Genomic DNA, 26,895 nt, shown 5'->3' with positions numbered 1-26,895 from the left:
AATACTTAAACACAAATATTTACTTCAATTAAAAAAGAAAGAGAGCACTGGGAAGCCCAGTTTGTGCAATGCAGGAACTGGGAACAGCCTTGGCACAGTCCCTGTGCTGGAGCAACTCAATCACTGCCAAGGACAGGGGTGGCTTGCTGGATCGTGCCTGTGAGTGGCAGCAAGGGTTCCCAGTCAGAGAACTGGAGCACTCAGCACATCTGTGTCAGTGTCTCTGATCCACGTGCCTTTTGGTGTGCCGGGGGGCTCTGGGGAAGTGCCGCAAACCACCCGAACCCCGCTGCACATGGGACTGCGGAGGAAGGACCAAGGATCTCGGAGAATCGCCCCGGAGAACTCCTGTTGCAGAACAGAAACACAGACGTAGGATAAGGGCTTTAGGACCAATGCTCAGTCCATTACAACCCAACAACCACCCACTTGGCCTTAGCTGACAGTCGTTAGAGGCCATCGGGTGGAAGTCAGAACTCCTGGGCTCAGGTAAAGAGCACAATACTAGGGGGGGAAAAACCACCTAATTCAGAACTCGCTATGGGCACAGGACCACATCTAGGGAGCTCACCACCTCCTGGCCACTGCTCCCCTGCTGAAGAGGAGGAGGGCAATGGGAAGGCTTTTGCACCATGGAAAGCACTGAAAGCAATAGAGGGTCACATTCCAACAGAGACAGCTCCCTCCTGTTAAAAGGGAGCCAGAGCTTTCCACCCCAGGAGTCAAGGAGGGTTTGTTTCTTCTAGCAGGGCAGAGGGAAAAGAGGAACAGAACAGAATGGAAGAAGATTACCAAAATTATTAGACCTTCTTGGGGTCCACTCACAGTCAGCTCGCTTAGTGAATGTGTAAAACAGGGCACAGCTTCTTGAGAGAAGCCCTTGTTCCCCTCAGCAGCCTAAACCTCTCCACTTTCCATGTGACAGAGGCCACATCAGCACCAAGACCCAGCCACCGAACAGCTGTCCAAGAGTTACAGCCACATCTCAGCTCAAGGGAGAGGTGGAGATGTGGGAACCATTCAGAGGAGCTGGGCAGAACAGATGACTGCTGCGGTTGCCATCTGCTGATCCTTACTGCTCTCACAGTGGGGTCCTTCCCAGCCGTGGCACTCGCACCGGTAGCTCCCAGGCCCAAGGATGCACACACCCTGGTTCATGCACGGGTTGGGTTTGCACAGGTTCACAGGGCTTTTTGCTTCTGCAACAAACACAAGCAGAAAAGGCGGCTCAGGCACATCGACAGAGTATGAATAGCTAGGATCCACGTCTTTTTTTTAATGCTGCAAAAATAACAGCAACTATATATAACAGACACCAGAAAACGTCATCTGGGATGGGAAAACACGTTAACAGGGCAGAAGGTGCAAGCTCACAACCCTGTCTTGACACAGAGGACAAGCTCCTCTGCGTTTAACCTAGAGAAAAGGAAGAAGAACTGCTTTGCTAAATGTTCTGATCTGGAGGCTAATATTCCTAATAAAGCCTAAAAGAGTGACGTCACATTAGGCTAAATGTCAAAGAAAAGCAAAATGGAGCATCTTCCATTGGAGCACTGAACACATGAGCACCTCTAAACCCCCCAGATCCAGACACTGCCAATGCAGAGCAGGACACATGCCCTGCTCCAAGCAGTGTACAACCCCAAACACCACCGGAGTTCAAACCCTATTTCGCCCTGGGGAGGACCTGAGTTTACATCAGAGAGGAGCAAGGACAAGAAGTCAGCTGAGAAGCAGGGATGGCACAAATGGAAAACAACACAAGAAAAACTTATGGGCTTTTTTCTAGGAGGTTTGAGACAAACGCCTGCAACCATGGCCCAAGTTATTATTAGTCCTATTTTTGTGAAGTATGTGACAGCTTTCCCAACCCTCTTAACACAGCAGAGCCCAGCTGTCAGCAGGGCTGGCAGTGTTTCATGCTGCCTTGCTGTGAATATGTTAGGTTAAGTAGCAGCATCCCAGAGGAATTTGCTTCCAGTCTGCTGGCAACTCCATTGCAGCGTTGGTAAGGGTGTGAAATTCCTCTGCTGAACAACTACACGATGTAGAGTCTGGACTTCCTACCCTTGCCTTTTGCTCCATGGTAGAAAAAGCACACAGACAGAGTAGGAAAAGGGGGAGAAGGAAAGAATATAAATTTTATCGCTATCCATCAGGACGGTTACTACAGCTTACCACATGTTGTATTCATTCTCACACATCGAGTTCACACATCAACTTTCAACCTACACCTAAGAGAGGCAAAATTATCTTTGAAATTCACTTTTTTGACAGTCAAATCCTAGATCTGAGACATCTCAATCTTTAGTTCCTGTTGATTTTGTATGAAGCCAAGTTGGGCTCAACAATGTTTTTGTTGTCATGAGACATCCCAGATGGGGTCCTGCCTGACAGTGTATCCCCAGGAACAGGCGCTTTCGCTTTCATTGTAGGGTGGTAGAACCGCTGGCAATGAAAGCTGGAGCTTTCCAGCCTCTTGGACCCACTACTCGTCTTCATGGTGCTGGCTGCTCCCCAGAGAGCTTTTCCACGGCGCTCTGCACCATATGCCATGCATCCAGCACTTCCCTCCACGGCTGCCCCAGAGCATAACCTCCTGGTCCCTGTTTGGGGGAATCGTGCTATTCCGCCCACCCTTCGGACACCATTTCTCTGAACTCAAGCCTACTGTTAACACAGTATCATCTTAAATAAGCTTCTTGCACTTCAGCGATTATACCCTTTGATGATTCCAAGAGTCCGTATTTCCATTAATCAGATTCATATATATTTAATGCTTGGGATTTTTTCTCCTAGAGCCTGGATCATTTTTTTCTGGTCTCTTTTCAGCTGAGTCTCAGAATAAATACGATATTTCAGGTGTCCAGAGGCAGGGTCTGTTTTTCACATACTTTTATCATGAGTCATAAATTTTTTAAAGTCTTTTCACAGACAATGATTCTGTTATTGAGTCTTGGACTTGGAGTAGAAGACTGAATGAAGGGCTTATCTTTACGTCGCCCTTGGTCCCAGCCTATCTAGTACAAACAGCGATTATCTGCACATGAAATGAAAGCAGCAATTCAGTCTCAGGAAATGATATGTTATTACCCTGACTCATTGAACCTTGCCGTCTCTTCCCTTCATCCGTGGCATTGTAGTTAATTTCATGGTACAGTAGATTGTTTTTATAATAACACAGCTGAAAATACCACTGCAATAGGAGCACACTGAAAAGCTCCAGGTAGAAACCATCTGCAGAGCCTGCCAGGAGACCGGCTCCTCGCCCCAAAGAGAGAATGCTGTAGTTCTCTCAAACCCTGAAGGAGCAATGGGCATGCCCAGAGATGAAAAGGACCTTTGATTATGCTGAAGCTCAACATGCTGCTTCTTTTGATCTTATAAATGGGTTAAAACATACCAAAGCAAATAGTTAGATGTTAAACTCGGACTATTTTGAATGAGAAACAAGGCATGGCATTTTAACTAAAAGCACTTTCACCACCACTAACGTCTGCAAACCAGGGCTGCTATCGTTTCTGAAAAGCTTATTTCCATCAAGCACAGGCACTCACACTCAGCACACAAGTGTTTCAAACTTGGTATCAGAGTCAATTTTTCCCAGCTGGGGACTGGCCCTCAGGACTCAAAGTTTTGAAGAAAGTGCACTTTTTTTTTTTTTTCTTTTTGCACAAACATGAGCTTTTACATGAATATTTGAAAACTCTTCCCTCTTGAATGCTTTGGAGATAAGGATTTGGTCCTGCAAATAAAATTAATCACAAGTTATCTGAAAGCCTCAATTTAACAGTTTGCAGGCTTCAAAATAGACAGGTTCTGAATTTAGGATTAAATCCTGTGCAACACAAACAAAATCGTGAAAGCCTACATGATAACTTCAGTAGTGGGACACTAAGGAGGAATAGGAGTGATTAGGTTTCAGACCCACCACTTTGCAAACACCTGGGCACAAACCTGTGGAACAAGATAGCAGAGATCTCGCTCAGGAACTAACACTCTTGGCTGCAGAAATGTGTCCCCTCAAGCTCCCCCTACGACACTGCAGGGGGTACAGTAATGCACAGCAAATTCTACAGGTTTAAAACAACATCAGAAAATGAGCAACTTCTTTTTCTTTCAGGGAAGGCAGAACCTTGACCTGGCAGGGCTGGAGAGAGCCAGTCCCACTAAGCCCTGTCCCATCCACTGGACTGAATCTTAAGAAAGTTGGTTCCTATTCCTATAGGAATGCTTTGGACAATTGCCACATATCTATGCCATAGTTTCCCCTTCTGCAAAATGCAAAAAATAGTATCAAGCTCACCCTGTAAAGCATGAGAAAGCCTACGATAAAATGGCTACAGAAGAAAGTCCCCGCTACGCCTATTTTACAAAGTTTACCAGCAGCTGGTGGCACCAGCATAAAGAGCAAGGATGGGATGTTCTCACCTTCACAGATTCTTTCAATGATAAGGTCTTGGTAATGCTGCAGGTCTTCATAGGAGGAGATGTGGACCAGGTAGTTGGGAGATCCAGCAACCCTCAGCAGCATGTCCTTCTGTGCGTCCCCAATGACAACCACAAACACCAAGATGCCGTTGTCCCTCAGCTGCTGAGCTGGGGCAGCTGCATCCTCCACGCCGCCTCCGTTTGTGAGCACCACCACTGCCTTGTTGACGCCTGGTCTTGCTCCTTTCTGCACTGTCATCACGTCACCATAAATATGCAGCAAGGCGCTGCCAGCAGAGGCCAAGTCCCCAAGGAAAGGCACCTGGTCGATGGCTTGGAGGAGAGCTGAATTGCTCGTGTGGGTGTCCAAAGCGAACACAGTGTGAGCTTTGCTGCCATAGACCACAAGGGCAATTTGGGTGACATCCCGGTTAATGCTGAAGTGCAAAAAGCTGCTCTTGACGAAGTCCCTCAGCCGCAGAAAATTCTCCAGGCCAACTCCAGCCGAGGCATCCACCGCAAATGCCAAATCAAGAGACTGCGCCTGGCAGCCTGGATAAAAGAGTGCAAAGACGGTATTTTTCAGAGTATATATGTACTCCTTTCTGACCAAAAAAAATGGGGGGAAATGGTGGGCAAAATCCATCGCTGCTGATCACTGACTGTGAAGGGTGATCTATGACCCTTTCACACCAATAGATAGAGACCCATCATAAAAAGCATTGAGAGAAGGTTTGTCCCTGGATCTGTGACTGACACAAACAAAACAAGGACATTCATCCTTCTGTCTTTCCCTCCTCCCCTGTGGAGTTCAGAAGACCTCCCCGTGGTTTGACAAACTCATCCCACAATGCCCATATCACCGTCTTACCTTCAGGATTGTCCACACTGCAGATTCTTCTCTGCAGCTCTGGGATCCTGTTGAACAGGTCCTGGGGGTCCGAGTAGACAATTGTCTGGTTTGGATTGCCAGTCACCTTGGTCAGCTCTGCTCTCACGAAGCTGCTGCCTACACCGATCAAGAAGAGATCTCGGTCCCTCGCATACTTAGCGGCTTCTGCCACTGGATCCTGAGACTTGGAGTCAGTGAGCAAGACAATCACGCGTGGGAGGTCATCCCGTACGTCTGCAAAGACTGGGGTGCTCCTAAAACCGTGCTGTGCAATGTACTGCAGGGCTCTGCCTGTCAGGGTTCCTCCTCCACTGAAATTCAAAGCATCAATGCTCTTCATGAGACTGAATGCATCCTTGTGTTGGCCCACTTCAATGGGTATCCTGACATTGTGATCGTACTGGGCCACCCCCACGTTCATTGGCGAGTCCCGGCCCATCGCTGCTTGGAGGAACCTCTTGAGGAACGCTTTGTAGCGCAGGAATCCTTCCAGAGTGACCCCCGCTGAGCTGTCCATCAGGAAAAGGAGATCCACGCTGCACTCGAGGCTCAGCTTTGGTGCTGAAAAGGGAGACAGCAATTTGTCATATGCAGGGCAAAAAGACAAGCGTGCCGGGCACCTCAGCTGGGGCCTGCTGGAAGCCTTGTGGTGTGGAGAAGGGACATGGCATCCAGTGACCTAAATGGTTTGCCAGACACGGCATGAGCTGGAGGACAACTGTGCCAGGAGCGCACATTATTTTGGTTGGATGCCACATAAGCCTTTAGAGACAGGAAATATTTATGGGAGTCTGGGGGGATTCCTGGACTTTTGGATGGCAAACTTCAAACTAGAAATGACAACTCCACTCTCTTTGTACTCTGGGGAAAACACTCCGAGTTTCAGTATAACGTGGAGAAAGGAGAGAGTCCAAGCACCAGACCCTCATCTGTAACACCCTGAGACACTTTAAAGTGGGATTCTTGATTCTGGGGGAAGTAAATACAGAGCATTTTCTGAAGATCAGGACGTTCTTGGGTTTCTTACATTGAACCCCCCAAATCAGGAGTCCCTCCTGGGCCCATGTTGCAAGGAGGGGACCAAAAGACATACTTAAGTGTCTCTGCCAGTTTCTCTGTTCTTCTGCTCACGTGGCACTTGCATTTAGAAACAAAGGCAGCCACACCAGGGTGAGACTGTCAGTACTGGTGCTCTCCATATCCACAAGGTTTCTGAGCAGCAAGACCCAGTCACTGGGCCTGACACAGTCATAACCAGCAAGAAAACTCAGCCTGTCTCCCAGAGAAAAGCCCAAAGGCTGCAGCCTAGCCCCAGTTGTCCCTATGGCCGTGCAACAGCCACCGCAAAGGCAGGACACAGCTGAGAATGAAGGAAGGAGAGGGCAGGTTCACACCTACCGCAGTGGATGTCTCCTCCGTACCCCACCGGGCAGAGGCAGTGGTATTTGTCCAGTCCCTCTGGGACACACGTGCCCCCGTTCTGGCATGGCTGGGAGTCACAAGGGTCTAAACAGGACCAGGGAAGGGAAAGACAGGGAGTCAGCAGGGAGCCTGCCCCTTCCCACCCTGTGCCAGTGTGAACATCGTCATTAGTGGAAAAGGGTCAAACCTTCGTCCGTCTTGCTGCAGAGTTTGAACTCACGCAGGGCCACGTGCACCCTCCCTCACCTCCATGGCAATTTCATTTTGGGATGGCTCTCCAACAGGCAGCAGTGAAGAGAGCAAACCAGACTGTGACCTCACTTCATTTGCTTTGGAATAACGCCGATGAAGTTACGTTCATGTAAATACAGAATTGCTAAAGTTCATGCAGCCCTTCCAGATTTACACCAGCAATGAAGGGATCAGAGTCTGGCCTGCTGCTTGAACAATGTTGTACTGACAAAGAAAATAAAGTCACCGTCATCTGAACAAGCAAAAGGATGGGGTTAAGGGCAGAACTCAAGGACCATAGCTATTCAGGTTCCCTGCTAAACTGATGATGTTCACAGTACCAAGCGAACGAATGGAGGCAGCTCACTGCATACTCCCCTAGCTGGAGAGCAGTGACTCCCCGCAAGCATTGGGAAGCAGTGCAAGCCTCTGCCACAGGAACACGAGCAGATGAGATTAACTGGCTCCTCAAGTGGAAGGAGAAATGACAGGGAGATATTTTAATCCAAAAGAACTCTGGGTCATAGATACCCATGAGACAAAAAAAGGGGACATGATACCAACTTTTTGCTAAGGATCACAATCTCTCACTCTGAACAAAATTTTTAGAAGTGAGAGTAAGAACCCATCTTTTTATTCTTTAATTACTACCTTTCCTGCTTTTAAATAAAATTCTAAAAAAGGCTAAGTCCTACCTGGACATACAGTTCGGAAGCACCTGGATGGATGTTTTATCAAGACTCTCTTCCATCTGAAACAGGAAGAATAAAACCTATCATGAATTTAAAGATTAACAAGGTATCTTCAGGGTTGACCTTACTGTGTTTTAAAATGGAACAAATTTTCCTTTGAAAACACAATTTTTCAAAACAAGTATTTCAAAAGAAAATGTCCATTCTGAGTGGGGTGGCAAAAGAAAAACACATCATTTCATCAAATCTTTTGTTTTTGAATTCTACTTTAACGTTTTACAATGGATGTATTTTTAAAGCTCCAAATGATTTTCTTTTTAGTTGCTACAGAAAAGATGTTAAACTTTTTGCTCTAAATTGAAATGAAAAGAAAATTTTACAGCAGTGAGAATTTCTCATTCAACATTAATTCTAGTATGTAACTTATCCAGCTGTAACATCTAGTGGACAAGCAAGGTTTAGACTGGGAAGAAATCCTCAGTCCTCAGCTGGGCCTCCCAGTGGGATTTTTCAACTTCCTCCATCATTTCCCTGCCCTAAGGTGATACGAAAAAGAAAACCACCATAGAGCAGGAGTGTATATTTGCCACATGTAAGAAGGCAGCTAACGTTGGTTCCTGACAATGAGATGACTTCTGCTTTAAACTTTCAATCCTGTTAATCAGTTTTCTACTTCTCTAATACCTGCAGCTTCATCATGCCACTAATCTTCCAGTGCTCTGCATTAGGGCTGCTCAAACTCGCAGCAATTGTGGCCAAACACATCACTTTTGGGATACCATAAGCAAGTCAGGAGCTGCTGTGCTTTCGCGAGGTACAAGTATCTGGAAATGCTCACAGCCATTAGGACATGTCTGAAATTGTCCATACAATCATCCCCCAGAATATCTATGTAGCAGGCCATCAATGCACAGCCCAGATCTGGGGTGATTTTTAAACATTAATCTGACTGCCTGGTATTAAAACAAACACATGAAGCACCTCTTCAAAGGAAAAACAATCCCCCCCTACCAATTTCTGTGCAACACCACTTTCACTCAGCTCTTTTTATCAGCAAAGAGAGCATGAAGCTGCCCTTCCCTTCACAGCTCATTTTTAAAGCATTTCTCCCACTGTACTGACTGCAGTGACAGTATTATTTGAAGGACCTGACGTGCTTTATCGGTTTTGAGCTCCAGTCTCCTCTCCCTGGGCAAAAGGACATTTCCCTCATGCAGCTCACTGCCATCGACCTGACAATGCAGCTCTTTGTGTGCATCCCCGTCTTGGCACTGCCGCACTATGACTGGCGGGTATTTTCTACCAGTGACTGGAGCCTCTCCATAGGAAAGTCCTTCCCAAGCCCCCCAGGGAAGCCAAGCAAAGGAAAAGGGGCCTCTCCGAAAGGAAGAAAGCCTGAGTGGACAAAAACAGAACTAGCACCAACACAGGGAGCCAGACATAGAAACCCCCAGCAGCACAGCGTTGGTACAGAGGTGTAAACTTCAAAGCATCTTGGTTCAACAGGCAGGAAACTAATCCGAATTCCATTTATAGTATTTACGGCGCTCTTGGGCTAATCATCTTCTGCTTCTTTGTCTCAGTTTCTCCTCTTACCCTTTACTTCTCAGATCAGCCAATGGTCAGAGCAGGGAGAGCCTCTTCCTAGGTCTAGAGACCATGTTTGCACCAGTCTTCTGAAGGATCTTTCTCCCAGTAAAGAATCAAGGTCGGATAAAAGCCTCATTGCTCTATCTCTCATCTTCTTTCAGCCCCTCTCACTTCTAGAGATGTTGGTGTCCAACTCACCTGTAGAAAGGGCACAGCGACGCACGCACTGCATTTGGCTGCTTGGAGCCCTTCCAACACACATAGTTTCCAGCCAGCTCTTTCACAGTCTCCAGGGTCCTGCGTTCACAAGGGTGGGATTCAACTTTGCATCCTGTAGCAAAGAACAAATGCAAACTAGGATCAATTGCCTGAAAATACAAAGTCTGTGTGGGAGTGGAGCACCATTTTGAAATGGCTTAGTCTTCCTCATCTACCTGCCAACAGCAGACCAGGCAGTGCTTCAAAGAGCTTCCATGAGAGCCCAGAAGACAAATTTTCTGTTGACAAGCTCACCAGCCTACCCCACTTTCTGAAGTGTTCACTATTTAGCCTCCTTTGTTTTGCTATAAAACTCGCACTGAGTTCAGGGCTCAATGACAGCTTTTTTGCCCCTCTGGTGCCCTCATCATTCATGTATTTGATTTTCTTCTACCTCTGGACCACTCTAGTTCTATCTTTTCTATCTCTTGCGAGCTCCTGGTGGCCTCCCCTTACCACACAGTCAAGTCCATCAGAAGATTTAAAACAACTGTGTTTATTCCTCTATCCCCCATAACATGAGCAAGGACCAATATTCCCATTTTCAAAGGTGAACCGAGACACAGAAAGATTTAGGATCCTGCAGCTTCCAAGTATTTGGAGAGGTAGCTGGCCAGCATGCCATCCAGTTTGGGCACCAGAAGCAGGTTACCTCGAAGTGCAACACCTGCTAATTCCCCTGTAGGCTTTCTGACACTGCCTCATCTTTCTCACTCAGCGATGCGGTCCAAGCTCAAAGCATGGGCACGAAGGAGAAGCCAGGACCGGGGTTACCTGGAGCGGTGGCGTTGCAGACAGAGCCGGTGAGGGTGCTGTACAGGCCGTTGGCAGCATCATCGGCATCTCCAGCAAAGAGCACGTGCTGCTCGGTGGGCTCACTAGCCAGCACGTGCAGCTCCTCCCACCTGCCGAGCAAGGTGGGGTTCAACCACTTGTGTAACAAGACCCTCAGTCATCCCGAAAGAATTGAGTATCAAAACAAATGCTGTGCAGCAAATAGCTGATGCAGAACCATGACACCCTTCAAACAGTTTTCAAGATGCTGGTGTGTTTAGTTTCAGGCAGCAGCGTAGCTCTACTCAGCGGAGGAGCTTCCTTCACCAACACTGGTCCTCCTTCTACACCAGCCACCAAATTAGTGTTTCCTCCATGCTTGTGTTACCCCACAAATTCCCCTTTTCTCTTTCCAAAACTCATATCTAGCACAAGACCATCCCTCACTCGTTAGGACTTGCCAGTTGGCTCACTGGGCCTCCACTTCCAACTCTGTAGAAAGTTTCCTACCTTGGAAACTTGATTCCCACTGCAAAAACTGTGATGTGTCTCTCCTTCACCTGCATTGCAGGCATTGCAGTGCTGCCCTGGGACTTTCCATCCGAAATTATGATCAGGACTTCAGGGACACTCGAGTTTCTGCCACCAGGGAATCCCTTGCGGAGAATGTACTTCAGAGCCCGACCTGTCTCTGTACTCCCACCTCTAGAAAGAAGGGAGATAAAAATCGAAAAAACAGAAATCAAAGCTCTTTTCCTGATACTGAATTTACCACTTGATTTCCAAATTTCCACCCTCTGGTAGTGGGGAACTTAGCATATTTCTGCCTGTTGCCACAAAACACATCCACAGAGATGTCTAATCCTGCCATTTTTGTCATCTTCCTACCCATAGGTCCCACAGGTCCCATCTACCCTCCTCTCCAACCCAGAGCGGTCTCCAGAAGACTTTTAATACCTAGCAGAGTGTTCCTGCAATCGGTGGAGGAACCAGAGCTCTCGGATATTTGAGATTTATTTCCAGCTTCGACAAATGTCTCAACTGCTTCCACTTTTCCATCTGAAAATTGCAGTCACTTCTTTAAGAGTTGTATGGAAAAGCTGTTTTACAACAACCTCTTGTATTCCAATCAGAAACACAGTACAAGTGGGCAAAATTAATGAAGACCAGCATCTCAAAGTGCTTTCCTTTCTCTTGACGCATAAACGTGCTATAAATTCTTGTCACATATCATCCCCTTCCCTCCATGGGACCTTCTGCCATTCTTGGACCAAGAGCTAAGGCAGGGAGCTAAGCGTCCCAGCTTGTAACTGGAAGTCTGCAGCCCAGCAGTGTGCAGAGAGTCCTTGCATTTCTCTCCCTGGCTGATCTGCAGGTTAATTTCATTTTCTACAAAAAGTCATTTGTCCATCCTCTAGTAAAGCTCCTGAAAATGCAAATGCTGAAATCTTCTTAGTGTATCCCTGGAAACTCAGAAGGACTGAACACAAGGCATGCTTTTTTCAGGGCTTCACCAGTACCTTTCACGCTAGGAAAGTAAATATTAAGAAAAGCCACCTGATGCTCCAATTGTCTAAGCCCATGCTAAACTCAATTAAAAGCAATACCCTCATTCACTAGATTGCTCGCCAGCAGTGCTGGTATGACAGGGAAGGTGCACCAGCCACTGACGTTCACACAAGCTGTACCCCACACTTCTTGTTTTGGAGATGGGAGCCAGCTACCTCAATATTTTGACAGTCCTTGAATTCTGCCCTGGAGAAGGAAACGCTTCTGAGGTAGAAAACGATTAGTTCAATACTCAGCAATCTTCCCAGTAGCAAAGTACCAAACCCACACAAGGACTTGGATGCCAAAAGGGGCACATACCATTGGTGACATAAATCAGCAGGTAAAATGGGTTGCTGCTAAGCGTTAGGGAATGGCAGACATCAAGCCTTGCAGCTGTGCAATAACTCCCAAGGAAAAGCAAACTTGAAGGCAATTTTAGTAGAAAATAAGCTACAGCTTGCCAGAGAACAGCTTCAGTCAAAGACACTTTAGAAATCCTGAAACTCATTTCTTGTGAGACTATTAGAGAGTAAGATTTGCTGACTGCTGATGCCTCCTTAACCTAAGAGCCTGACTGCCCTGCTGAGCCCATAGATACTGGAGCTGGCTGTCTGAGGGGTATGCTGCACATCAGCACAAAGCCCAGGGAGGGGAAAGAGAGGTCCCTCTGGCACCCAAGAGAAAAGCTGCTCGCAGCAGGCCCCCAGGGTTACAGCCAGCGTCTGCACAGCGCTAGGGTCTTTTTGGTTATGGCATACTGGATGTGAACTGGGAAGGAGCCCCTCATTGCAGAGGGTGCTGAAAATAAAGCAGAAGGGAATAAAAAAGGGGAGTGCTATACTTATACAGAGGTCTAGGAGGTGAAGGACAAGGTGTGGTGGTTTTTATGGGCTACACATTTACTCTAGTTGTTATTTCTTGCTAGTGAGCTCCGTGTGGCAGGGACTGTCCTCCTCTGCTTTCAAGACTTACCTTTAAAAGACTGTTAGAGATACCTACTCAAGACCGGGCTCCATGTTCTATGTACCATGAAATATCATCAAAATTATATATAAAATTATCATCTCTGTCAGGCTGAGGCAGGAATGATTACATTGTGAGCCAAACACTGAAGTTTTATTTAAGTAAAAGCCATGGGTAACATAATGGAGACCTTGGAGAGGAGGTAGGACATGGTCTCACCTCTGTCTTGCAGGATGAGGTTTGGTAGACTGTGCAGCTGGATACCAAGGTGAAATCAGCCCCAGCTGCCCCAACTCCCTACCTACCTCCCACACTCAGAGACTTATGCTACCCAGGCACTCCAGCCCCTGCTGCTGGCCACCTGATGCAACCAACTCAAGCTTCACATCAACCACTTATATTCCCCACCCAGTCATCACCAGGCTAAGACCTTGCTACAACACAACACACTGGGCAAAAGCCTTTCATCCCCTGTAAAAACTGAGGGCAACCTGCATTGCAAGTTCTTCAGCTATTGTCGCCAGCGTTGATCCTGCCTACAACACATAATCTCTTTTTGGTTTTGGAGGGGTAAATATTTGCTTATCTCAAGGGGGTAAATCCTGCATGGACACGAGTCCCCCTCTTCCCTTCTTGGTAGTTCTCCATCTGTACAACGCGAGAGGTCTGTAATGTGCCGTCCCCGACTGGACATTTGATACCAGAGAGAGCCCAGCTCAGTGGGAACACGCTCCAGACCTATTGATAATTAAGGCACTAGATCACAGGAGACATTTCCAGCTGCCTTCTAATTCTGTCCAAGAAGCTGTGCTATAAATCACTTCCTATGATTGCCTTTTAGGGCTGCTTTTATTGCCATCCAGAGGAACCAACGGGAACCAAACCACAAGTGATACTCCTTTCTTGGAGGCATCATGTTCTCCTTGACACAAACGCACCCCCTTTGCTTTCTGAACATCCCTCCTGTGCTTTAGCACCTGATTTGCTTGTTCTAGAAAAGCATTTGATCATGCCCAAGTTCATTCTTTCCTGCCTGCTCTCCGATTTTCACAGAAACTTCTTAATTCAGTACCTGCCAGGCCCTTTTGCTTTGAACTTCTTTCTTTAGGTACTTCCTCCTCTGCATTCCACCATTTCAAAGCATACTCAATGACCGTGTATTCATAGCATGTCCAAATTTGCCTTTTCCTGACCAAATGTCAGTAGCTGTCAGACGCTTCAGTGAAAAGTGCTGTGCATGAGGGAAAACATATTGTGCATTGTCAGGTTGATGACTAAATCTTGATGAACTCAGTAAGTTCTGCCCATGTGAGCCCTGAGGATTAGAAAAAGTTAATAGAGAGTCTCTGCACCAGAGCTCATTAAATTTGGTTTCTTATTGATTTGCATTTGGAGGTTCGCTGGTTTTTGACACAGCGGATGTGTGTTTAAGGCATTACTCCAATAAGGATTTTCTGAAGCCGAAGCCGAGATGTGGACTTTACCTGCTGCCTTTCCTCAAAAACAGCACTATGAAGGTTTCTCTCCTGTAACCAGCCATGGGCTTGTAGGAAAGAAATTGGTAAGAAATTTAGCTTTGGAGATCACCACCACATTTGGTTCAAATTGGCCAATGAACTCAAAAGCTATTTGGATGAGATTCACAGAGACCGGCAGCCTCCAAATAAATCACAAAAGCTTCACTTGAGTCTGGTGCTGCCTCCTTCCAAGTGCTTTCAGCTCCATACCCGGAGCACACGGCTGAAGTTGGAAAACACCTCACTGGCCAAAGGCTCATCAGAAGCACATCAAGGAACCTCTGAACCGAGACGTCAAACACCCCGTTTTTTCAGAAGCCAACTGGAATCTATCCGTAACTATTTTATCTACTTTGAAATGTCAGCTTTCCATTTAAACTAGATTAAACAGCCGAGCACAAGGTCATTATTTCTGTTAGATCTATCAGCATCCATGTGTTGTCATCAAGGAATTTCAGTGCCAGACACCAAACACTGCTTCACTTTCTCTGCTCTGACAGACTTCTAAGCAACAGCCAAAGAGGAGGAGTGTATCTTGTTTTCTGGTAAGTTTTTCCTGTAACATTACATGAGAGGTTTTCTTGATTTGATAAAACTTATCAAAAGCAATACAACAAAACCCAGACAATTGATCTTGCTTGAGAAAGTCAGAAGTGATCACATTTGCTTGTAATACATACATCATGTGGAGAGCAGTAGACATCCACAAGAAATGTTGAGCAACCTTTAGCCCTAATGCAGATCAAGTAAAGAAAGAGTAGACACCCGCAGGACATACCAGTACCTCATCTATCATCAAAACAAGTGTTATTTTGGGATGGTTGTCAGGTCCTTTGTAGATCCAAATGTATTTCTCGGAGACGAAAAGTTTGGATTTTGAGAGACTCTAAGGAGAATGTTTCTTTGGGCTTCTGGCTCCATTTCCTGAGGTCATGGGAAGACATCCAAGTCTTAGCGTTCAGGAAGAAAAAAGGTTTCTGTCTGAAAACCTGATCCTCTTGAATTCAGCAGACACACACGCGCAGGTATCTAGGGACCAGCAATTCATCACTACCTCGTAAGACAAAGGAAATGGTAACCACCAAAAAATGAAGATGCACGTTGTCCTGCCTCTGCTCAGCCTTGTGGGAACGCCACGCTCGCTTTTCCCTGGAAGGATGTAACCCACCGCCTGGCACAAATGGCCAGAAAAACCTGCCAGGACGGTCATGGGAAACTCTCCCCTATTTACCACGTTATAGTGGACACTGAAAACTTTCTCCCCTATCAACTTTCCCTGACAAAGATAGACCAGGTTGCATGTTTTTAGCAGACTGTGGATTATGGACCACAGACAGTGTTCATCCATCCCCATCCCTAGGGGCATCACGTTGGTGTATGCACAACAGAGGCAGAGATGTCTGGACCTCAAAAAACTCTCAGTCCAGAGCTCATTCATAGCCCAGAAAAAGAGAAGAGCTGTAAAATAAACTGACCTGAACACAATCCTCTTGATTCTTTCTTTCACTTCTCCTTTGGTCAGATATGAATCCAGTGGAAATTCAAGGTGGGGAGTTGAGCTAAACTGTATCGTTCCCACGCGGACCTAAAAGAAAAGGTTAAAGATTATGAAAGGTGCCTGTGAGAGTTTTACACTTTTGATCAATTTACAGATTTGGGAGCACTATATTGTATCGAGACAAACGCTGTTTTGCATGTTGAGCCACTGGCAATCTAAATGAACTTCAAAAAAAGAGAAAAAGAGCATAAACCACAGCATTACCTATACAGACTATAAACAAGGCAAAAAAGTTCATCTGCAAACAACGGGAGCCTCTGCTGCAGTTACAGGCAGCTCAAGATCTATATTTATCCATTCAGAGCAGCTAGTAGCCTCAGGGACAGCAAGTTTATAAATAACACTTTTTATACCAAGCCGTTTATACACTGTGCAGGCAATCTTTCCATTACTAAAAGCAGCTCCCTCTGGCATTGAGCACAGTAGGCAACACAAACCAATTATTTTTCCACTACCTCCTCTAAAACCATTTTCTATAGCTGAAAATGCCTGAAAATGCAAACAGACTAAATTGTCTGTATTGGGCAATACATCCAGAATACTTCACTGAAGCCTTACAAGAAATTTTATGGAATGTGACAACTTCGAAGGTGAAAAGGCTACTGATTTTCAGTCCAGCCTATGTAAGGATAAAAAGAAAGACTAGGGGAAGGATGGTATTTAAAAAAAACAACTCACCAAATCTGCAAATATTAAATGTTCAAATGCTTTTGCCTAAGCCTACATTGCAGTTGGTTCCTAGATGCAAGTCTCTACTTCCATTTAGTATGAGCCACGAAAAGGGAATGTCCATTTAACCTGAGCCACCTAGCATCTCTCTCAGTCACGCACTGTGACTCCTTGCCAGCACTGCCCAGGCTGCGGAAAGCTTCCCGTGCTGCGTGGCTGTAAGCTGAGATCTGAAGGGTGAAGGTTTCTTAGATGAGAAAATGATGGAGGGGAATGGTGATTTCAGCTTCCAAAGAACGCTGCAACACAGGCAGAGCAGCAGCTTTTGATTTTAGGACCTGGAGCGGTGGTGGTAGTTAGTCTGGAAAAGGTATTTAGATCCCTGTCATGGGAACCAGGAGCAAACACAAGACCTGCCCCTGCTCCTCTGCTCCCAGACCTCTCTGGCGAAACAGACACGAACCAGGGGTCCCCAAAACCACAGGCCCAGACCCACTCCCTGTCCTGCCTCAGGTTCCTCTTCCGGCTACACAGAGACCTCGCATCCCTTCCCAAAGACCTGACATTTATCTGGAAAGGCTCCGGCAGGGAACGAAGTACAGCAACCATCCCAGCCGGCTCTAAGGCTCCGGGCTAGGGATAGTGTGATGTGGGACTGGATGCACAGCTGGAACTGTAGCTGGGTCTGGCTTGAAATCCCCTCAGGGAAACCCCGTGATGGGTCATTCAGGCCCAGAGGTGCCTCGAGGATGGCTCCAGGGAGCAGGTAAGACCTGAGGGAGCCCAGGCTGTAGCAGTGTAGCAGTCCCCCATCAGGGACTCCTGATGGAGTCCCATCACTCCTTTCAGACACACACCCAAAATTAGACTTTGGTTTGAGCCAAGGTCCAGCATAGGAATGGACAAGAAAGAACTTGGCATAGCCACACCTGTCTGTTTATTTTAGTGTGTTTTATACCGGGTATCTGTAAATACCAGCTGCTTGGACTCTAGCTGGCAGTCCCAGCTGGTCAGTCCTCTGCTCTTCTCTGGTGAGCACCAGCACTAAAGTGCCCTGCACCACTAACAGGTGGGGAGTGCAATGACATCTTGGAGATGTATGGCGGCATACAAATCCCCAAATGCCTCCGTATGCAGCTGGTGCCTTGCAATGAACTCCTTCTCTTCAGCCCTTTTCACTTATTTTGGAATAGAGACCTTCTAGGAGAAGCAGGGCAAGCAGACTGTATCATTTACATCTGTACAGAAAGGCGATTAACTGCCCAGAGAGTAATTCTGCAACTTTCCAGGGAAAAACAAAAAAAAAGATCCAACCATTTTAAACTATAAGCATCCAAACCAAAATAAAAATCAGCAAAAAAACCCAAATCGTAATCTTTAACCTGAAAGATTATAGAATAGAATATTCTATTCTATATATATTCTATCCTATATATATTCGGTTACATCTTTTCTCAAGACCAAATGGAACTGCTTAAAATCTGTGAAGAATCAAGAAGTGTCCTCCAACCCCACTGCTTCATAAAATTCCGTTGCATCTTTCTGAATAAATACTCTGGCACCACAGTAGCTGCTAGGTTGAATTTTGCAATTTGACTCCGCACGTTATCGCTGGCCTTTCCACACTTTGCCAACCTGCTTGAAACTAAAATGAGACATTCCTGACACTCACCCTGTCTGGATGGATGTCCAAGGCATCACAGAGCTTGCCTGCGAAGAGCTTAGACCTTTCAAAGCTTCCTTTGCCAATGCTGTAGGAGCCGTCCAAGAGGAAAAGGACATCTAATGAAGCCGAGCACTGCATCACTAGGAGAAAAAGATACACACTGTGAAACTGCACTTTATTAGTTTCACTCTCTGGAAGCAGACAGCCAACAGCAGAAAGCCCAGAGAAGTGGACTTGCCAAGGACGGACGGGGCAGCCTGGTGTTCACAACCCAAAGCCCGCACGCACTCCTGCTCTGGCCTCCAGCATCGCCAGTTCAGCCCTCACAGCCTGCAAGACTTTCAGCTTAGATTTCAGGTCCCCAGCCTGGCTTTAGCAGTTCAGCGGAAGCATGAGAGCAACAACTCCAATGAACCGATGCAGCGATATCATTAACCACAGAGAGAGCAGCTCTCCCGGCGAGGACGCGGAGTGGTGAGCAGTGGGGAGAGGCAGCTGGGCACAGCGGGACCGGCCGCCTCTCCCAGCCCAAGGCGCGGACGCAAATCCAGAAAGCGTTTGCAAAGCATACAGAGTCCCACAGAGCCAGATGTGTTTCATCTGAAGCACGTTTTTCAAAACACGCTCTTATTTTTCTCAACGCAAACTCTCAACAGCTCGGAGGCACTGACAGAAACATGTTTCACAAAAATCTGCCTTTTATCCCACCTTCAGATATGTGTCCTTGTATCACCCCTGCCTGCACGAACATGACTGTTCCCAAGTACAAGTTCCTGAGGTGCTTATGCTGCAGTGGAAGCCCATAATTTAACTGACAAAAATAAAAAGAAAAAATAGGTAGTCTGCAGACTCTGAAGAGACATTTTCATTTACACAGAAATTTTAAAGTCATCTCTGCAGCATTTACCAGAACCAACTTCAAGGGAAACTGAATCCAGAAGCTCAATACAGGGAGCAAGCACATCAACCTTTTAAGAGCCCTTTCAGCCCATGCCCTTTCTCTATCTCCATTATTATCATCATCTTTTTATTATCACTACTTTTTTCCAAATCATTCCTCCTAGCAAAAACCTGAATTTATAATTGGGGTTTTCTAATACCAGATGAGGGATTGAAAGTTGTAAAGCATTCCCTTCTGGGTCACTGGTTCTTCTAATAGGGCAACCAGCCTTGCCCTGGAGCACTGTGTTGGGGATGAGCTGGAGCACGGCCTCCTTGCCAGTGCCGTCCCGGCTTGTCAGCCTTGCCCTCACAACCGATCTGAATGTGAAGATGCAACAACCTTGGTGCTCGCCCGCAGTCACTGACCACGGCTGCCTGCCCAAGCATGCACAGAGAAAACTGCTGTGCCCCTATCCCAGTATGGGCTCGGCATGGAGAAACGGTCTTCAGGTTGCTCTGGAGTTCAGCGGTACGAGGAGCGGGGATCTCCATATTGCAGCTGCATGGGTGCACAGCCATGGAAGAGACTCGTAAGCAGGACGTCTGCAGCCCACCAAAGGGCTCTTGGTGATGTGCATCAGTGAGAAACGACCAAATACAGCACATGAGGATGGAAAGTCTGAGCTGAACACATGATGCTATGGGGTGGGGCGTGAGCGCATGCTTGGCATAGGAAAAAAAGTAATTTATCACTTGACAGATAGACAATAGAAAATAAAGGCTAGTAGGAGAATGCATGATACAGTTTATAAGTAACCGATTGCATGTACGTCAAGGGAGCTGTAGGTGAACATGGTCTGCTGGCCAGCCAGAGCCCAGTCATCCCTACTCACAGCATCGTGGCTGCTGCTGGCTTTACAGCCTGAACAAATCAGCCACATGAGAGGTCTGATCACAAATCAAGTCTGTAATTAAACACGGCTCCTTAAATCAGGATTGCTTGAAACAGGTTCTGAAGGAACTGACAGAAACACCAGCCGGTTGGCCAATAGCCAATTTGGGAAAAACAGAGTAGGCTGGCATCCCAGAAGAGCTAATACCAACGAGGGGAAAAGCCAGGCCAGGGCAGAAGCAGCCACAATGCTGTGCTTGCCAGAGCATTGCTGGGGACTTTACGGACTGAATGGAGTCCAGTAAAACAAACAAACAAACAAACAAACAAAACCCCAAGAAAAACAAAGAAAGAAGGAATTCAGAAAATAGAAAAGAATTGCTTTAAAAAACAAACTTACACTGGCCAGCAGCTGAGATCTTGCTGATTATCTCCTGGTCAGCATGAATTTCTTGTATACCCAACACAAGCAAAACTGTGGGATCAGATAATCACCCATTAACACTAGAAACTGCCTTAAAAGGGGAAGGGGAAAAAAAAAACCAAACAAACATGCAGGCTTTAACCTATAGCAGCAAAACCACTGTTTTGCTGTATAGATTTCACACTCTCAAAAAATAATTTGGTGACACAGCACAGCAGTATATCTATGGGAGGAAATTCCTTCTAGCCGGGACACAGAGAGCATGAAAAATGCCGAGGACCTGACTCCAGCGCATGGGAGGTCAGTCCCTCTGCTCACCACATAGAGGGATGCAGCACAAGAACAAGAGCTAGGCCAGGCTTAGGCTCCAAAGATTACGGTCATAAGCACTGGAGACACCAAATAATTGCACTGGAAAAATCTATGAACTTTTAATATCATAACAGTAACATCAGCTTTTCCCATATCAAAGAGACTCTTGACATACAAATCAGTCACATGTGTTTGAATTCTCAGAAAAGCTGTTTCTCCAGGTATTATTTTCTCCCCTTCTCTGTGAAACTATGTTTCAGAGGTTTATCCGTAAACCTCCTGGAAAGGCACTGCTTTGGCTTTTGTTCCTGGGGACGAAGAACTGCAGCCGGAGATGGGGAAGCATCCAATACAGAAACCACTGATGCAAAATGACGACTTTATACGTACCTTGGGGAAGCAGGAAAACGCAGATGTATTCAAATGACAAGAGGCTCATGGTGACAAATCTGAAACAAAAAAAAAAAAAAAGAGAGGAATATTAATCCAATTCCTAAAGCTGGTTTCTTTAGCTGCAGTTAATAATTTTCTTGCTGGTTGTCTCATGTGATGAGTTCAGAAACATTTGGTCTGAGGGGCAAAAGCAACTCCTACCCTGGGCAGAAGGGTGGGAAACAGATAGAAGGAAAAAACATGAAAATGAGGGAATGATAGAAAAGAAAGTCTCCGTACATACTCATCTCCACCCGGACCTCCACTCTCCTCCCTCTTCACTGCACCTCCCTCTCAAAGCCCAGTCCCCACCCCTGGGGAGCCGGTGGAGAGCTGAACGCGGCTCCTCCGGGGGTCCACCGAGCACAGGGCAGAGCCACGTCCCCCCGACCCCACCATCACTTGGGAGTCCAGCTGAGACATCCCTGCTGTGGAGCACAGCAGCGGGGACCTGTCCCGCGGGCGCTGCCACGGCCAGCGCTGCTGCCCATCCCCATTGCGGGTCTTCAACAACACTCAACCACAGGCTCTTTCATGCCTTACATTTTCTGAGGACTGGCTTTCTGGGGAGATGTTTTTATGTGTAAGTGTCCAGCAAAGTCAATTTTCTGCTCATTTATCCTTTGAAATCAGCAAGGCTGCCATCACATCATAGGAGGACTTCAGTGACACTTTCAAGCATGCCCAGATTTAGACCAAGCATGTCTGGCAGAGTTCTTGGCTTTCTATTTAAAACACGTATATTTATTTTTTCTCCAGATTAAAAGCACTGGGTGCACTCACCGAAGCAAATTTGACCAGATTCAGGCTGGGTCTCTGCCTCTCTCATTGCAAAAACAGATTTTCATCATGCAGTTAAAGACAAATAAGTGCATTTCTTGATAACCAGTTCTATTAACCTATTGTTTTCCCAAGCAAATAGAGAAGGCTTTTTCTCAGGAAAGAATTTTCTCTGCAGCAAATGGTATATTCGATAAGCAGCTGGGAAGAACTGATGCTTGTTAATGAAATCGCCAAAACAGGCCCGTTCCCATCACGCCAGATGCCAATTCTTTGAAAGCATAATCTGGCAAACCTCACACATCAGGGCAGCAGCGGTGAGGAAACGGCTTCCCGGGGTGTCCCGCAGGGCCCCCCGCTGCCTGTCCCAGTCCAACCTTCCACTGCTATCGCCCTCGGACATCCCTGTATACGAGCTCCTGCAGGAAGGAGCTGAGCGGTGGTTCCTCTCTCTGTCCTATTGTTTGATCTTGGATTCAATGTTCCGTGCTGGCATCTCGCTTCCTGAGTTTCCATTTTTGAAATGGTGTGTCAGCACCGCTGTGTCTCCATATGTGCGAAGACTCTCCTGTGGGTACTCCCAGGAGTCCAGGGACGTGTAACACTTTAAACCCCAGGACACAAGCCAAACTTTAAGCAACAGACACTTCTCCTCTGGGCAGGCTTTTCTCTTCAGAAGAGTGGGTGAGACACCTGAAGCAATGGGCATCGCTCTGTCTTGTACCAGAGCATCACTCTCCGACCCTTTCCTCTGCCAGGGCAACCTCTAGCACCCATCCCAGACACACTTGGTCAGAGCAAGGACCCATTAAGCCCATATAGCTGCCTGCACCTCACACCCCTCTCATCAGACAAGGCAAGATACCTGTAGCAGGCCGTGCTCAGTTACCTGCACAGGTCCAGAATGAAGAGAGGATTAAAGAAGTGTCATCAGGGATTATAGACACAATAACGCTCTGTGTCTTGCAGTTCTTTACCCAGTTCCAGGTGCTTTACAAGCATCACCCTTCAACACGCCCACCAGACTGCCGCTGCCAAATTAGCAGATCCCAAGCTTGCTTAAGTAAAGGGAGGTAAACACAAAACATGACTTCATCAAGGAAGCCCTTGTGTCCCTCAGTAGCTTCAAGCCCTGGCACATGCCATGGAGGTAAGGTCATCCGTTTGCCATGCCCCGAGGACATTCTTTCTAGGAGCTAATTCCAGAGCACACAACACCCAAAGGAGGACAAGCCTCTGCTTGCAACCAGATGTGACAGGTGTGGGGGGATTAAAGCTTGTTTTCGTATAAAAAATTTACAGGTCGAGATGCATCTACAGGTCTTATCTTGGGCTTAAATCAACTAATTTGTAGGATGAATTCTTTGCCTCTCAGCCCAGCTAGACTCTCAGCAGCAGGACTGCAAGAAAGGTTCATCATCACCCGCTGCTCATCAGTATTAGCCCAGGATTAGCAGCAGCCGAGCACCTTTAGACAGCAGCTTTGCTGGGGGATGGGGTGGTGAGTGAAGGACCTTTTCATTTTATCTTCCTGGCCATTAAGAAAGGGAATTTCAAAAACATCGGCATTAGTACTGGGTCAAAAATAATCTTTTTTTTTTTTTTCTTAATCACACTCAGTCAAAACTCATTTTTTTTGTACGCAGATTCTCACTTGGCCACATAAATACGATGATGACTTATTTAAAGCTAAGTAAGTGTAACCACATGCACCTTATTTGGAGGAGTGAGACAGAAAAGGGGAGAGGGGGGAAAAGCTCTTCTTGACAGAATCTTCCCAACGTGTCTTTCACCACCTGCAAAATATCTGAGCTTGCTTAGTCTTACTAAAGAGACAGAACCAAACTGTGAACTGAAATCACAGTGAACCCAACACCACCGGCCACCGTGGTCACCTGGATGTGGGACCAGGTCTGACAGCACAGCTGTGCCTGCAGTGGGCCAACAGCCCGGCTGAGAGGGGACACGAAAAATACTGTGGGCTGGTGTCTGTAAGAAAGTGAAACAGGCTTGCAGCTGAGGTCATTACCTTGCTAAACTTGCCTGGCACGAAACACCACCACGAGACGCTATCCTGTGTATATCCATATGAATACACCCCATTTCCACAGACCGTAACCAGAACACTTAAGATCATCTGCACTACTTTGGGGCAAACATTACTCTTGTACTGGGACAAGAAGGAAGATACTTAAAAGTACCAGTCAGCTGCTTTAATTAATTACCACTTCTTTTCACCTCAGAGACCTGGCTTGCAACAAAAGGAATCTCCAGCTCATTTTTCAAACTATCCCCCTTTTATTTAATAGGAGGAAAGTAGGAAAGATTATGCCATATATTCATTAAAGCATATTTTTTCTGCTGGGGAGGATGTGACACCGGCTTGCTGAGAGGAGCCCACTGCTAGGGGCTTGTCTAACATTTAAGTGCAGGGAGGGAAGAGAGGAAGCCAATTTTGCTGGCCCCTCTTGCAGTCTCCCTCAGCCTGTTTTCCACAAGTAAATTTTACTTTTTTCTTCTTGCCCAGGTTTGGAGGCCGTGGGCCACCTCTGTTGGGAACTCGAGGCGTCCCCTCTGCCTGGCCATGGGCACTGCCCCGGCTGGGGGCAGCTACTGGCAGGACGAGGAAGACGATGCAGAAATGTTTAACTTCTGCTTAAATATCACAAATTTCAGTCTAAAAACTTTTGACAACTTTTTTCTCCAAGTGATAAACAAGATTAAATCTCCACAAAATATTCTGCAAAACGAGCTGGTTTATCCACTCCCCCGGTTCTGCAGCGAGGAAGAGTTTTTGCAGGCTCTTTTGCCCCATGCAGTAAGGGCTCCTGTACATAGAGAGACCTTGATCTCACAGCACTGCTCACATGGGGTACTGTCAACATCAACACACTGCAGATCAGATCCTGTACGACCCACGAGTTACGGAATAAGAGACACTTTCCTGACCCAAGAGCTTGTGCTAAACTTAACTGTGTAGTTTGTTCTGACAGAAGTGCTCATGCTACTGACTTTGCCTGTGGCTAGAGCAGCGGCAGTGTTTTCATGAACCTCTCCTCTTTTTTATCCTTTGCTGGCTGCCACATGCAAGACCACCCAAAGGAGCCAGAGCCTGCCTGAGCACTGCGAGTGCTCGGCACTTGCTCGCAGCAGCAGGCAGCTAGAGCGGATGCTGGGAAGAAACGCTTTGTGCAGTGGCTGAGAAAAGGGGTACAGTGATCTGCGAGAACTTGGTGTCTTAGGACAAATGAGCAGCAGCATAAGAAAATAAATACGCAAACAATGTAATTACATTGAGGTTATGAAAGAATACAGATAACTTGGTCACATACCCTGCTGGGAACTACTAATTCAAGGCTATGGGCTCCGGTGCAATTACTGTAACTGTCCCCTGTTGCCACCCACCCCGAGCTATGCAAATCCGGGAAGGCTACAGCTGGGTGCCTGGCTTGAGGCCTGACCTGTATTGCCTTGTACCAGCCAGAAACATCCACACCTGAGGAGGATCAACTACTGATTTACGTGCACCACAAGCAGGTGTGAATGGTTCCCAAAGAATGAGGCGGGAGAGGATCACACTCCCTGCCTGCTGTGCAGCAGGCAGCTTTCTCAGCAAGACCAGATCTCTCTGCTTTATTCCTTAGATGTACCACCACACCACACAGATGCCTTTGTCCAAAAGCTTCCCAGAGGGACAGGAAGACCATAGGTTTGTCACCTTGTCTCACAAGACACAAAACTTCTGTTATTTCACTCAGCAGCATCGCCATCCTGAGAGCCTCCTCCACGGGCAGAACACAGAGGCGATGCGTTCCTGACAGTGCTAGAAGGGGAGCTCGCTGCCTGTGGCAGAAGCAAACTGTTGGCCAAAGAGCACCAAGCTTCTTGTTAAGGAAGCCAGGCCTCAAACCACGGGCACCTGCTGGCTGGCTTAGAAGGACAAACCTCACAGTACCACAAGCAGGAATAAGGACTTAAAGATTGTTATGACAAGCCTTCCTCTTAAGGAAACAAAATTCTAGTCCATCCTTCCCCACCACCCCATACTGCAGAAGAGGAGGAATTCTACCTTTGCAAACCAGTTAGTTGCAAAGATTACCTACAGCAGAGGCTGGAGGGAGGGAGGAAAAATCCTTTTCTGACGTTTCTGGTGTTCAATTTAGCTCTCAGAACGTGAGACAGTCTGTCCTCACCTCAGCATGCATGACGCCAAGATGTTCCTGGTCACCACATACCCAGCCCTTTTTACAAAACTAACCCCAATTCACACCTTATCCTCCTGCTGCATCTCTGAGAGCTCCACGGACAAGCTACAGCCTGGCAATTTTCTCCATGGCACCACTCCTGCAGACACACACAAGCTGTTACCTGCATGCACTTTCAGGACAGAGGTCTGTGGGCCCTTCCTAAAGGAGCTTTAGAAAGTGGGAATCTTCCACAGGTTTTTTCTGCAGAACTGGGGCAAGGTTAAAAGAGATTTTTTTTAAGTCATTCCATCTACTTATTCCTCTTAGACTCTCCCTAGGAAGCCCAGACATCTTCAGGAGCACACACTGAAGATGATGCAGTTAACTGCCCCAGCACGCAGTACATGAGGCATGGGTCAGCACACACACAGCCTCTCCGGCACAGCCCTCTCTGAAGAAAGTGGGAAAATGTGGTTATATGTGGGACTTGTCTCCTGCTGATGCCTCATCTTCACTATGCAAAATAAACAAACAAAATGGAAGACAACTTAGCAGAAGCCCCCGTGAAATAATTTTCACAATTTCCAGGTCACATTTTAATGCCTGTTTGCATTTTCTGAGGTAACTTGGAAGCAGGGTCCTGCCACCTCCCTGTTTCCTTTCCACTCCAGGCCGTTGGGGAAGCATCTTCATTCCTCTTTAACATACATGGAAACCAAGATACAGAGAGACACTGACTTGCTCACAGGTGCATGAATTTGTAGCACAACTG

The 26,895-nt window shown here is 46.8% G+C and overlaps 1 protein-coding gene across 1 annotated transcript; it reads right to left on the bottom strand.

Moving 5' to 3' along the window:
• Positions 1-214: 214 nt before the first annotated feature.
• VWA2 (von Willebrand factor A domain containing 2) lies at positions 215-21,163 on the bottom strand. The gene is made up of 13 exons (XM_009582291.1): positions 21,115-21,163; positions 20,389-20,463; positions 18,221-18,354; positions 15,797-15,906; positions 10,801-10,995; positions 10,291-10,421; positions 9,457-9,589; positions 7,672-7,727; positions 6,722-6,829; positions 5,303-5,884; positions 4,432-4,983; positions 1,077-1,199; positions 215-348 (listed from the first exon to the last, which is right to left on the bottom strand). Exons 1-13 carry the CDS (start codon positions 21,161-21,163, stop codon positions 215-217), a joined length of 2,382 nt encoding a protein of 793 aa, XP_009580586.1.
• Positions 21,164-26,895: the final 5,732 nt, after the last annotated feature.

The sequence above is a fragment of the Fulmarus glacialis genome, unplaced genomic scaffold (genome assembly GCF_000690835.1).
Source record: "Fulmarus glacialis isolate BGI_N327 unplaced genomic scaffold, ASM69083v1 scaffold3677, whole genome shotgun sequence".
In the NCBI taxonomy this organism is placed as follows: domain Eukaryota; kingdom Metazoa; phylum Chordata; class Aves; order Procellariiformes; family Procellariidae; genus Fulmarus; species Fulmarus glacialis.
Note: the sequence above shows the minus strand (reverse complement) of the source record. Positions and strands in the feature narration are given on the sequence as shown.

Coding starts and splice junctions, on each gene's coding strand:
- VWA2 (XM_009582291.1), bottom strand. CDS start 21,163: ATGAGCCTCTTGTCATTTGAATACATCTGCGTTTTCCTGCTTCCCCAA. Junction 10,422..10,800: donor GTGGGAATCAAGTTTCCAAG/GTAGGAAACTTT, acceptor CTTGCTCGGCAG/GTGGGAGGAGCTGCACGTGC. Junction 4,984..5,302: donor CAGTGTGGACAATCCTGAAG/GTAAGACGGTGA, acceptor TCTTTTATCCAG/GCTGCCAGGCGCAGTCTCTT.